This window comes from Raphanus sativus, chromosome 9 (assembly GCF_000801105.2).
Source record: "Raphanus sativus cultivar WK10039 chromosome 9, ASM80110v3, whole genome shotgun sequence".
NCBI classification, from domain to species: domain Eukaryota; kingdom Viridiplantae; phylum Streptophyta; class Magnoliopsida; order Brassicales; family Brassicaceae; genus Raphanus; species Raphanus sativus.
The window spans coordinates 33,331,832-33,343,880 of NC_079519.1; the positions used below are offsets into that span (position 1 = coordinate 33,331,832).

At 31.3% G+C, this 12,049-nt stretch overlaps 4 protein-coding genes across 4 annotated transcripts; 3 read left to right on the top strand and 1 right to left on the bottom strand.

The window, feature by feature from the left end:
* Positions 1-2,262: 2,262 nt before the first annotated feature.
* On the top strand, positions 2,263-3,288 carry LOC108836862 (uncharacterized). The gene is made up of 2 exons (XM_018609963.2): positions 2,263-2,438; positions 2,565-3,288. Exons 1-2 carry the CDS (start codon positions 2,411-2,413, stop codon positions 3,116-3,118), a joined length of 582 nt encoding a protein of 193 aa, XP_018465465.1. The 5' UTR covers positions 2,263-2,410; the 3' UTR covers positions 3,119-3,288.
* Positions 3,289-5,566: 2,278 nt separating this feature from the next.
* On the top strand, positions 5,567-5,947 carry LOC108836863 (putative defensin-like protein 126). Its single transcript, XM_018609964.1, has 2 exons — positions 5,567-5,615; positions 5,766-5,947. Exons 1-2 carry the CDS (start codon positions 5,567-5,569, stop codon positions 5,945-5,947), a joined length of 231 nt encoding a protein of 76 aa, XP_018465466.1.
* Positions 5,948-6,316: 369 nt separating this feature from the next.
* Positions 6,317-8,728, top strand: LOC108836160 (probable serine/threonine-protein kinase PBL19). The gene is made up of 4 exons (XM_018609358.2): positions 6,317-7,145; positions 7,269-7,520; positions 7,758-7,880; positions 8,019-8,728. Exons 1-4 carry the CDS (start codon positions 6,762-6,764, stop codon positions 8,490-8,492), a joined length of 1,233 nt encoding a protein of 410 aa, XP_018464860.2. The 5' UTR covers positions 6,317-6,761; the 3' UTR covers positions 8,493-8,728.
* A 334-nt stretch (positions 8,729-9,062) lies between these two features.
* LOC108836161 (FCS-Like Zinc finger 1-like) lies at positions 9,063-9,979 on the bottom strand. Its single transcript, XM_018609360.2, has 2 exons — positions 9,574-9,979; positions 9,063-9,409 (listed from the first exon to the last, which is right to left on the bottom strand). The coding sequence occupies exons 1-2, from the start codon at positions 9,906-9,908 to the stop codon at positions 9,217-9,219; spliced, it is 528 nt and encodes a 175-aa protein (XP_018464862.1). The 5' UTR covers positions 9,909-9,979; the 3' UTR covers positions 9,063-9,216.
* Between the last annotated feature and the right edge of the window lie 2,070 nt (positions 9,980-12,049).

The following is a 12,049-nucleotide window of genomic DNA, read 5'->3' on the forward strand; positions in this document are numbered from 1 at the left end:
GAAAATTATTAGGATTTTTAAAATAAATAAATATTTATAATTTATAATAAATATTGTTTCAAAAATTATTTTCATATTTTAAAATAAAATTTTGAAAAATTGAAAAATAAATTCGAAATTTTCTGATTTTTTATTATTAAAAATTTGAATTCAAAAACATATAATTCGAAAACAATAAAAATTATTTTCTTTATTTTTTAATTTTATTTAATGATAGAAATATAATTGTATGTTCAAAAAGATAATTATATAAAATGTAATGAATTATAATTTTGGATATATAATTTGGGTTGAAATTGCAAAAAATACTTGGCAATAATGATTATTTTGTTTTCCAGACTTTTCTATCACGTAGATTTTATATATCTCATGGATAAACATGATATTTTGAAAGTGATATCTTATAAGAAAAATAGAAAAAAAATCATCTTCTCAAAATACTAGATATGATAAGAACTAGACAATCAAAAATAACTAAATTTTTTAAATAACAAAAGATTTTAATGGATTTTGAAAATTTTTAAATCAATAAAAAGGAATTTCAGTAAATTGATGAGAATTCATCTTCCAATAACACTAGATTTAGTTAGAATTAGAAAATTAATAATAACTAAACTTTTTCAATAATTTTTTTTTTTTTATCTTAACATTTTACCAAAAAAACCAAAAGAATTTTATTGTATTGCAAAAAATACTTGGCAATAATGATTATTTTGTTTTCCAGACTTTTCTATCACGTAGATTTTATATATCTCATGGATAAACATGATATTTTGAAAGTGATATCTTATAAGAAAAATAGAAAAAAAATCATCTTCTCAAAATACTAGATATGATAAGAACTAGACAATCAAAAATAACTAAATTTTTTAAATAACAAAAGATTTTAATGGATTTTGAAAATTTTTAAATCAATAAAAAGGAATTTCAGTAAATTGATGAGAATTCATCTTCCAATAACACTAGATTTAGTTAGAATTAGAAAATTAATAATAACTAAACTTTTTCAATAATTTTTTTTTTTTTATCTTAACATTTTACCAAAAAAACCAAAAGAATTTTATGAATTTTGAAAATTCTTAAATTACTAAAAATGGATTTTAGTAAAATTATTAAAATCAATAAACCAATAACAATTAAATCTCAAAATTTCTAAAACTGATGAGAATTCATTGCAAATAAACTTCCATCCTTTTAGACTTTGAAATTTTGTAACGAAATCAATCATTATGAGTTTGTTACCATCTAAAATTACTGACGAGTAGTTAAACTGCTCACTTTAACAGTTTAATAAATAATGAAAAATGCGTTGCATTCCAACATTAGTGTAGCACTACCATGTCTAGACGTTCTAAAAAAAAATGGTAAACCATTCCCCGGAGAGAGAATGTAAAAACCCCGACAGCCACGCGTTGTGGAAATCTGGTGTGGTGTGGATTTAAACTCGAGTCCCTTAAGAATCCACGGAACGCCTTGACCACCCGACCACAGACGCGTGGTTGTCTAGACGTTCTAATTTCCTCATACGAAGCAAATGTGTTTACGTTTAGCATCGTCTCTGACTCTACGCAATGAGGAGGCCAACAAAATGGTCCAACAATAGTAATATGTGGGAATCCAAGAAAAAAATCATGAAAATGATAGATTGGGTTGATGAAGAAAATGATAATTGGAAAAATATGATAAATTGATATATCGATTAGTGTTGGAGGAAGACGGCTATAGTTTAGTCTTGTTGCAAGAAAAAAGAAGGCTAATTACGACCAAAATGTTGAAACCTAATTTTAATGCGTTTTTTTAATGTATTGGCGTAAAACAATATATTAGGGCATCTCCAATTTCACTCCATAATTTACTCTAAATTGAGAAATGTAACTGAAAATGGAGTGGAAAATGGAATGATGAACCAAAAATAAAAGAATTACTCTATTTATGGAGTAATGCTTTTATTTTTTGGTCATCACTCTATTTTCCACTCCATTTTTAATTCCACTTTTTAATTTAGAGTAAATTATGGAGTGGGGTTGGATATGTTATTATATCGCATATATATTATTTTGTAGCAAATTATAATTGCGAGAATGAATCAGATTTCCACTCAGCACTTCATATATGTCTATGTTCATTGTAATTTTAATTTATTTATGAAATATCTTTGAAAATCACGTCTCACCAAAACTTGGACGTATATTTTCGTTGACGAAGACTAACGGAAATAAATGTCGTAAGATGATAAGAAATTATGTAGCTTTTAGTTTTTTCTTCTCTTCTTTTTTTTATGGTTGACGTAGATATTATTTGCTTAGCAAAGAAGGACACGAGTCTTCATATAATACAAATCCCCCAGACCATTACAGAATTGTGAAAGCATAGAAGAAGAGTTCACTAGAAACCATTTCCAGAGCATAAGATGTCCAACAGGGCAGTGAGAAATAGAGGTGAGAAGAGATGAGAAGATGCCTTCAAAATAATTAGTTTATTTGTTTTGGTTTATATTTGATTTAATTTCGGTGAAAGATTTTTATTCTTGATCCCTATTTGTACTATTTTTTTTTTGTTTTTAGGTCTTGGGGAGCGTCGCATAACCGTACTTCCCTCTTCGGGAGCGATCATTGCAGATCTCCGCCGTCCTTCCTTGCGTGTGACAGCTGCAAGTCGTGACCAGATTCGGACCACAGAACGACGTTCTTCGGCAACAATCACTACACATCGTTCCTCGCGTGTGGTCAGTGCCGTTCGCGAGAATTTTCAGACGACAACAACACGTCGTTCCTCGGGAGCTATCACTTCACGAGAGTTGTCTGAGCACCGTTCCTCAAGAAGGATCTCTTCCTCGGGAACGATCACCACGAGTCGTCAGCAGGTCCGGACGTCGGAGACTCGTTCTTCGGGAACGGTCACTATAAGTAGTCAAGACGTTCGGACTGAGGCACGTCGATCTTCATCAGGAACAATCACTACAAGTCATCAGGAGGTTAGGACGAGGACGACAGAGCGTCGAACGATCACTGCAAGTCATGAAGCGGTTCGAACGGCGGTGCGTCGCTCATCAGGAACAATCCCTGCACATCGTGCCTCCAGAACGATCACAGCAGTTCCCCACCGCCGCTCCTCTTGAGGAAGGAGACAGATTCAAGACGCAGCGTTACAAGTTTTCTGTGTTTGAAACTTATTTGCTTCAGTTATTTATCTCTAGTTATTGTCCTTCTATGACTTTGCTTTCGTTGTTCTGAATAAGAGTCCCAAACAAGTGTGTAATTTTAGGTTATGTTCTGCTTTACCTTTTCCTTCTGATAAAAAAGTACAAAAACATAAATCAAAGAAACTATTGTATTTAACAACGAACTAACCGATTACAGTCCACACAAACAAACCAATGGCTTGTCGGGCAAACTTAATTGACAAGCCATTTGACAGTTCTACATCTTAGTATTTTACAGTGTTTTTTCTGATCATGTGAGATAATCTTATGTTGCGCGCCTTTGATCATCTTGATTGGCTTAGTGATTTGTATGTCAGTGTTTGGAGCCTCTTTTTGATGTGAATAGGGTTTTAAGTCCTTTGAAGGGCTTGGACAGAATGTCTATGGCTACGTGTAGTTTTTGGTATTGCTGTAAATTACTAATGGCTCAGTTAAATTCTAGAGTGCTTACTATAGTGGGTTATACCATTATCATATTGGGCCAAGTTTTGTAGCAATATATAATGTATTTTTCTTTTTGAAAAGCTGACCAAAAGAAATAACATAGTATTTTCAATACGTTAGGGCCGGAAGGGACGAACAGTGCAACCCTTTCGGGTCCAACCCTATCTGCTCCGTCCCCACCCCTAAGTACAACTCACAAGATATGTGCTGGCAAGAGAGGAATGAGTTCGTGTATTAGGGTATCACAACTCACAAGATATGTGCTGGCAAGAGAGGCATGAGTTCGTGTATTAGGGTATCATTAGGAATGATTAATATTCTGCTGTTGGGGTTAACCATCTGTATTATTGACCTATTTTCTAGTTAATCAATAATTTATTAATCGTGTTAGACCAGCATGACTCAATCCAGTAAGTGCAATTATTGACTATGATCACAGTATCACACGCTTAATAGCTTCTTTAGAGTTTTTGCTTCAGACGAGAATTCGGTTGAATGGGACTCACTAGTCAAACGTTTTCACCATTATTAAGCTTGAATAAGATATTCCATCCGTTTCTAAATGTCACTTCGATATTTTTCATACAAATTAAAAAAGTGACGAAAATATAACATAACTTGTTACAAATTATACCTTTCTAACCAATAGTATTTGAAATAAATAAAATTATTTATAAAATAAATACAGTTTAAAATTAACTTTCGACTAAAAAAAAAATAGTTTGTATTGGATTTGTAAAGTGATATTTTTTGTGTAACAAGAAAAAATGTTAGAATAATATTCTCTCTGTATCATTTTAAGTGGTGTTTAAAGATTTTTATTTTGTTTCATAATAATTGATGTTCTCACAGTTTTAGATTCAATTTATTGTTATATAAATTTTTGACCAATCCTAAAATACTAATGCATAAAAATTTATCTGTTTAATTTAATGCTAATGCATAAAAATTTATCTATTTTTAATATTTGTGTAAAATTCTTAAACACCCGCATAAAATGATACGGTTGGAGTAATTATTATGAAACCGATAGAGTATCAATTAAATAGTCTATCCATTTAATGTTATGCAATTCAATGGCAGAAAACGTTTATGGAGTATATGTTTAAAACTTAAAAGTATCAACTTGATAATATATAAATAAATATTTTATATATGTATTTAATGGTATATCTGGAATTGTGTTTTTCCAAAATCAATATTAAAACAAATTATCAATCTAAAATATGAGAAATAGTAAAAATAGCATTACATGCATAATCAAAATCTTGAACCAAAAATATGCACAATTTTTTACAGTTCAATTGCATAGTATCTCATAATATTCATATATAATGTTATCAAAAAATAACTGGGATCTTTAAATTAATAAATATTTTAAAATTAAAGCACATTAATAAGAACCAAGCCATAAATCATTTATTCACATTTAATTATATATGTGAAAGATAAAAGAGAAAATGTAAATATGATCAAAGTTTTCTATTTAGAAGATAACACAGTTAATACTTTTAAGATAAATATATAATTTAGATGTCTAGAGGATATATAATTATTTTTGGAGAAATAAGGTCATTAGAGGATATATAATTATTTTTGGAGAAATAAGGTCATTAGAGGATATATAACACAGTTTTCTATTATTTTGTTTCTATTTTTCATTAGAGGATATATAATTATTTTTGGAGAAATAATTAAAAAAAAAACAAGGTCAAACATATAACTAGGGAGTTATTTGAGGAAATATGTTGTAATTAAATAAAAATAATATTTTAATGTGGTGAGCTAATCTTTTTACTTACGTTGCTAGTATTACTAGATCCCCCAGGTACTATATAAAATACACAGTTTTACAGAAATGAAAGCTACCATTATTCTCATTGTATTTATAATTTGAAAACACCGGTTATCATATTAAAAATGATTAAATCCACTTTTTATACTGTATTTTTCCTCATCATCATCCTAGGTTTGTTTTACATTCACCATCCGTGCATCTATTAGATTTTTTTTAACATCTATACATCTTTTTTTTTTTGATCAACAACATCTATACATCTATTAGATTGTTTTTGCTGACAACAAGATACTTTAATGTTTTAAACAATTTTTTTTACAGGGCTGACGGTGAAAGAGGCTCAAGGACAAGACAGCATGTGCCATAAGATTTTATCAGAAATAGATTGTGGCGCTGGCTCATGCGGTGCTTTGTGCCAACAATTATGGGAAGGAACTGGCAAATGCTTCCAGTTACTTGACCAGACCTTTGCATGCCTCTGTAATTTTCCTTGCAGATCTTGATTTTCTTTTGTTTCTATCTAATTTTTACCAATGAAGAATAATAAAAAAGAAAATCATTATTGTTATTTTTCCCATGGGGGAAAACCGGAAAAGGACACAAGAACATAAACACAATTTTGTTCTAAAAATATCACTCCCTGTTTTAAATATTTAATTAGTTAATATATTTTGTTTTTCCTCTAATTAGTACACACAGTCCCGACTACAATTACTACAGAGTCTGAATAGTATGACAAAAAGTCCTGCGCTAGTCAACGAATCAATCCTATTCTTTCACACAGACTTTTCTACAACCATGTCCGTACCAGTCCGCGTTTCTTCTTCCTTTATCTTTCTTTTTTTAATTATTAAACACTTTTTGTCCCTTTCCCATCTACAAATTTTCTCTGGTTTTCTTGACAAAGAATAGGATAGAGAAAGAGAGACTCTTCTTATTCTTATTATGATCTATCTCTCTCTTCTTTAGTTTTCCAGGAAAATCTCTTTCCCCTGGCAGTTATATAGATCTGTGTTCATACCTACCTCTTACTCAACAACTCATTACACACACTGTCCCAAAACACAGTTGCTATCTCTTTTCAGATTTCATTGTTCATATAGAAGAACCTTTAAAACATGTCTTTTTAGTACATTCTTTGGTTCAAGTACTCAGATCAAAAGTAATCATTTTTTATTTATCTATCTCCATTTCTGTGTTTCCACAAACATTCCCTTACAAAAAGTTTCACTCTCTCTCTCTCTCTCTCTCTCTCTCTCTCTCTCTCTCTCTCTCTCTCTCTCTCTCTCTCTCTCTCTCTCTCTCTCTCCTAAAGACATGAACTGTCTGTTTTTGTGCAAATCAAAGAAACCCAAACCCAGAGACCAACAAAAAGACAAAAGAAAAGGAAAAGAAATAGCGCAAAACTCAGCTCCTGAACTGAGGAACCAGAGCGAGACGTCGTCGTTTAATCTCCAGACGCCGAGATCTCTGCCTTCTCCTCGAAGTATCAGAGACTTGTACACAGAGAGAGAAAAGAATCTTAGGGTTTTCACTTACCAAGAACTCAGTGAAGCCACTTACGGGTTTAACAGAAAGCTTAAGATCGGCGAAGGTGGATTCGGTAGTGTTTATAAAGGAAAGATTCCGACCACAAAAGACTCTGATTCTTCTTCTCCACTTGTCGTGGCCATCAAGAAACTCAATCGTCAAGGATTACAGGTTATTCTCTCTGTTCTTTGCTCTGTTTTAAAAATTGTCACTCTGTTTTTGAATGTAAAGTCTGAAACTTTTGCTCAAAGTTTTGATCTTTTAATCTCCTCTGTATTGTAATGATGTTATTAGGGTCACAAGCAATGGCTAGCAGAGGTTCAGTTTCTAGGAATAGTGAATCATCAGAACGTTGTGAAGCTCTTAGGTTATTGCTCAGAAGACGGAGAGACTGGGATCGAGAGGCTTTTGGTTTACGAGTTCATGTCGAATCGAAGCTTAGAGGATCATCTCTTCACTCGTGGATCACGTGTATTACCGTGGAAACAAAGGCTTGAGATCATGCTTGGTGCAGCCGAAGGATTGGCTTATTTACATGAAGTTAAGGTAATATTTATAATGACACAAAGCACAATAGAGGAAACCTGGTTTTAAGACGGATCCTTTTGATAGTTTAGGACATGCACAATCTTAACATATTGATTTGTAAAGAAATGTCGATATTGACCGATGATTAGACCAGGAATGTGAAATTTTAGTGTGAAACATTCAGTGTCTAGTTTCTGAGTTGAATATGTGATTCAGTGGATGATAGTGTAGTGTGTGGTATATTTGGTTGAGCAGGTGATATACAGAGACTTCAAAACCTCTAATGTGCTCTTAAATGATGAATTTTGTCCGAAATTATCGGACTTTGGGCTTGCAAGAGAAGGACCTCAAGGAGACAATACTCACGTCACAACTGCAGTAAGTAGTACTGCATACTTCATACCTTCTTGGCTTAGTTGTACAATACTGTTGGTTTTGGTGGTGTGCATTTGGTTAGATTTGGTTTACATTCTTTTACAATGTTAACCATTTTTTCATTGTTAATCATTGTCATAGAGAGTTGGAACACAAGGCTATGCAGCTCCTGAATACGTGCAAACCGGCCATCTACGGTTAAAGAGCGATGTATATAGCTTTGGTGTTGTGCTCTACGAGATCATAACCGGACGCCGAACCACTGAGAGGAACAAGCCAGCAGCTGAAAGAAAGCTACTAGATTGGGTGAAAGAATATCCTGCTGACAGTCAACGCTTCAGCATGATCGTTGACCCTCGGCTACGCAACAATTATCCAACTGCTGGAGCTAGGAGTTTGGCTAAACTTGCTGATCTTTGTTTGAAAAAGAACGATAAAGATCGACCCGCGATGGAGACTGTAGTGGAAAGATTGAAGAAGATTATCGAAGAATCCGATGGTGGAGAGTGTTCAGTGGCTGCGAGTAAGGAAAGTACAGGTCAGGTAAGAAGCAAGAGTCGAGCCGGTGGACCTGTGAAGGGGAGTTTGAGAGGAGGAGTTAGTGTTAGAGGATGAGTTTTGAGTTCAGAAGACTTTTTGTGCAGGTATAGTAAATAGAGAATAAGTAAGTGTTGTGGTTTATGCTTTAATGTGGGATGAGTAGAAGAAAAAAAATCAGTAAGCTTATTTTGTGTTTACAAATGAGATTTAATACAGTGAATGGCAGAGAAGAGTATGTATGTTTTTGCTGTTAACGTTGTATGCGATTGCGATAGACATGACAATTCGATAGTCAACGTTTTGAGCTTCGATGTTACAATGTGTTGCTCGTATAACAACTACAAGTAACAAACAAACATAACCAATTGCAAATATATAATCAAAAGAGTCCAGGTATAATCAAAATTACTCAAATTCAATTGAATTTAACCCCAAAAAAAAACTAAATTTGTGATTCAGATCGGTAACAATTTTTTTTTTTAAAGAAACCAGAGCATTTACTCAAAGCATGCCATGGACATTAATTCATACATGCATTTACAATTTATCTCTTCTCATACTCCCAAAACTTTTTTAAAAAGTTAATGCATTTTCAAGGAGTTAAAAAAGGATCTTTAGCTTTCTCCTTTCCCGGAAAACTTCATGAGAAAGTAAACTGATCTTTTAGATTAAAAAAAAGATCAAAACAGACTTCCAAACGTTCAGAGACAAAGTCTTGTTTTTTCTTCTTCCTTTTTTAAACCTAATTATTATTGTTCTTATTATTATAGTTTTCAAACTCATCATCAGATTCGGAACTTCAAGCAGCAGCAACAGGTCCGTTGTGAAAAGCATAACCACCAGATCTGGTCGGAGAAGAAGAGGAGCTTCGTTGTTCTTTTCTCCTCATTGCTGATTTCACCGAATAAGACAGATTCTTTCTCTTCTCTTCTGCTTCATCTCTCTCTATCTGTTCTTGTCTACACTCTTCACTACAAAACGGTGTGTCTCCTCTGCAATTACACCCACACACAAAAATATCAAAACTTCGATTCAGATTTTTAAAAAAGAAAATTGAAAAATGGGTATCCGAAAAATCATTTCTTTTTCAGGTTTTCCTTTTTATAATTCGATAAAAAAATAGGAAAAATGAAATCAGATCTGATGTAAAATCTACCTGTACATGTAGATATCTCTGTTATGAAGTGGTTTCTTGCAGAGGAAACACGAATCCAAGTAATGAGGCTGTTGATTATCTAATCTGAAGTCATGGAATCTTCGGGAAACGACAGATCTCGGAGACGAAACAGAGTATTGATGGTAATAATAACCGTGAGTGTAGGTATTGTGACAATAGTTCGTGTTCCTGAGACTAGTGTAAGAAAGAGGACGTGAAACGACACCGTTTAGTGAGTTACTACCAGAAAACCCAGCTTCCATCTCTGATAACGAAGAAGCCATATCATCGTCCTCTTCTTCGATGAAATAAGGTTTTCTCGATGAAGCATCCATGTTTCTGGTTTATACAGAGAGAGAGAGAGAGGCTTTGTGGGTGGGTTGGTTGAGGATTTATGAGGAAAGTGTGAGTGGGAGAGGTTTTATAGGAAAAGATATTTTGTTTTCTTTAGTTTGGGGGTTTAAGAGAGAGGAAGTTAGAAACAAGGGGCGAATTTTGAGAGAGAATCTATTGGCCTTGTTGTAACCAGAAAACCTTTCTTTACTTCTTTCGAAAGTTTAGAAAAAAAAGAAAACCACTTTTGTTATTTTCTAGAAATGCTTTATTGACACATAAAGAATATTATTTGAGGCGTTAGAAAAATAATTTATTCGTGACTCATTCATCCCCGCAGTTTCAGAGGATCTTTTGAGAGAGAGCTTACAGTAAACATGAAAAATACTCCATCTGTTTTTGAATAAGTGTCATTTTAGAGTTGTGCAAATAGATTAAGAAATCATTAAATTTTACATATTTTCCATATAAAAACATCATTACCCATGTATCTCGACCAATAGAAAAATAAAATACAGAATAAAATTAATAAATTCTGCATTGAAATTTGAAAACGACACTTATTTTTACAACGAAAAAAAATCTCTATAACGACACTTATTATGAAACGGAAGGAGTACTTTTTCCCCCACTTTTCAGTGAAATTATTACATTTTGAGTTTTGTTTTCACTCGGACAACATTATTAAAGCATAACTCGCTTTTGGCTTTTCAGTGAAATCATAAATGAAAAATAACTTATACCGGCTTTGACTGCAACTATATAGCTAAATTGCAGAACATGTTTTGGTGAGTAAAATCGTAAGTATTAATCAAAAAAAAAGAATCGTAAATAAATTTTAGTTGTTTGTATAGTTTGAGTTCAAAAAAATTGTATTCACGCACGGTTTTAGTATTTTGAGTTATATTGTACCGGAGAATATAATATGTCACTAGACTTTTATAGTAATGACATATATGTAATCTAATTTTAATGATGTTTGTAATTTTACCTTTAACACCAACAAGACAAATGTTATTTATCTAATTAGTGAAGCAGTTTTTACAAAAAAAAAATTAGTGAAGCAGATAAGATTTTTTTTGCAGTAAATATCTAAATTTACATATTCTCAAGCGAAAAAAAATGTCACATCCTTCCAAGTGGAAAATGGTTTTAAGATTCGTAAAGTTTTTTAATGTAGCAAAACAATAGGAATCAACAAAATAGCCTCACTATCCCCTAATCTATATTTGAAAAATGATTTGCCACATGTTTTATCTACAATCGTTTTCACAAAAAAAATTGTGACGTGACTATTAAGATTGATGATATGTCATATGATTAAATATGACATGGACAATTACATTTAATGCTAATATATATTTTTGGAAATCTTTTTAAAATACGGCAATAACTCATATATTACATTTAATATTGATTTATATTTTTGGTAAACTTTGTAGAATATGGTAATAACTCATAAATCATCACTAAAATAAATATATTCAAATATGATATTTTGAATTTCGAAATATTATATAATTTTACTTTTATAATAATAAAATTTTTATTATCTAAAAGTTTCTAAATTTTCTGAATTAATAAAAAAATAAATCGTAATATCATTAGTTTCTTTTAGATATCTACAAATTATATAAATATTATTTAGTTTTAAATTTTGATAACTATACAATTTTATATGATTTTTAGTAATTTTGTACAAGTTGATTTAATAATTTAACCAAACGAAATAAATAATTTTTTATCTAAGATTTTAACTTTATATATATACATATATATTCTTAAATATAATTTAAAATAAAAAAAATATTTTCTCTTAATTTTATGCTTAATTAATGATATTTATATTAATTATTAGTCAAAATAACAAAATATATAATATTAATAAATCACATTTTAAAAATATAAAATTTAACTTTTAAAAAATTCATCACTACACATGGTGCAAGAAAACACCTAGATTAATAATTGTGACATAGCTAATAAAATTGATGACATGTCTTATAGATTAATATGACATGGACAATTATATTTAATGTTAATTTATATTTTTGATAAAAATTTTAAAATATGGTGATAACTCATATATTATATTTATTATCGATTTATATTTTGAACTTTTTAAAAATATGACAATAACGCA

Bases quoted from the DNA above. Each gene is read 5' to 3' on its own strand.
- LOC108836863 (XM_018609964.1), top strand. From the start codon at position 5,567: ATGATTAAATCCACTTTTTATACTGTATTTTTCCTCATCATCATCCTA. The intron at 5,616-5,765 runs GTTTGTTTTACA...TTTTTTTTACAG, and splicing joins TTTCCTCATCATCATCCTAG to GGCTGACGGTGAAAGAGGCT.
- LOC108836862 (XM_018609963.2), top strand. From the start codon at position 2,411: ATGTCCAACAGGGCAGTGAGAAATAGAG. The intron at 2,439-2,564 runs GTGAGAAGAGAT...TTTTGTTTTTAG, and splicing joins CAGGGCAGTGAGAAATAGAG to GTCTTGGGGAGCGTCGCATA.
- LOC108836161 (XM_018609360.2), bottom strand. From the start codon at position 9,908: ATGGATGCTTCATCGAGAAAACCTTATTTCATCGAAGAAGAGGACGAT. The intron at 9,410-9,573 runs GTAGATTTTACA...GTGTAATTGCAG, and splicing joins AGAGATATCTACATGTACAG to AGGAGACACACCGTTTTGTA.
- LOC108836160 (XM_018609358.2), top strand. From the start codon at position 6,762: ATGAACTGTCTGTTTTTGTGCAAATCAAAGAAACCCAAACCCAGAGAC. The intron at 7,146-7,268 runs GTTATTCTCTCT...TGATGTTATTAG, and splicing joins TCAATCGTCAAGGATTACAG to GGTCACAAGCAATGGCTAGC. The intron at 7,521-7,757 runs GTAATATTTATA...TTGGTTGAGCAG, and splicing joins CTTATTTACATGAAGTTAAG to GTGATATACAGAGACTTCAA.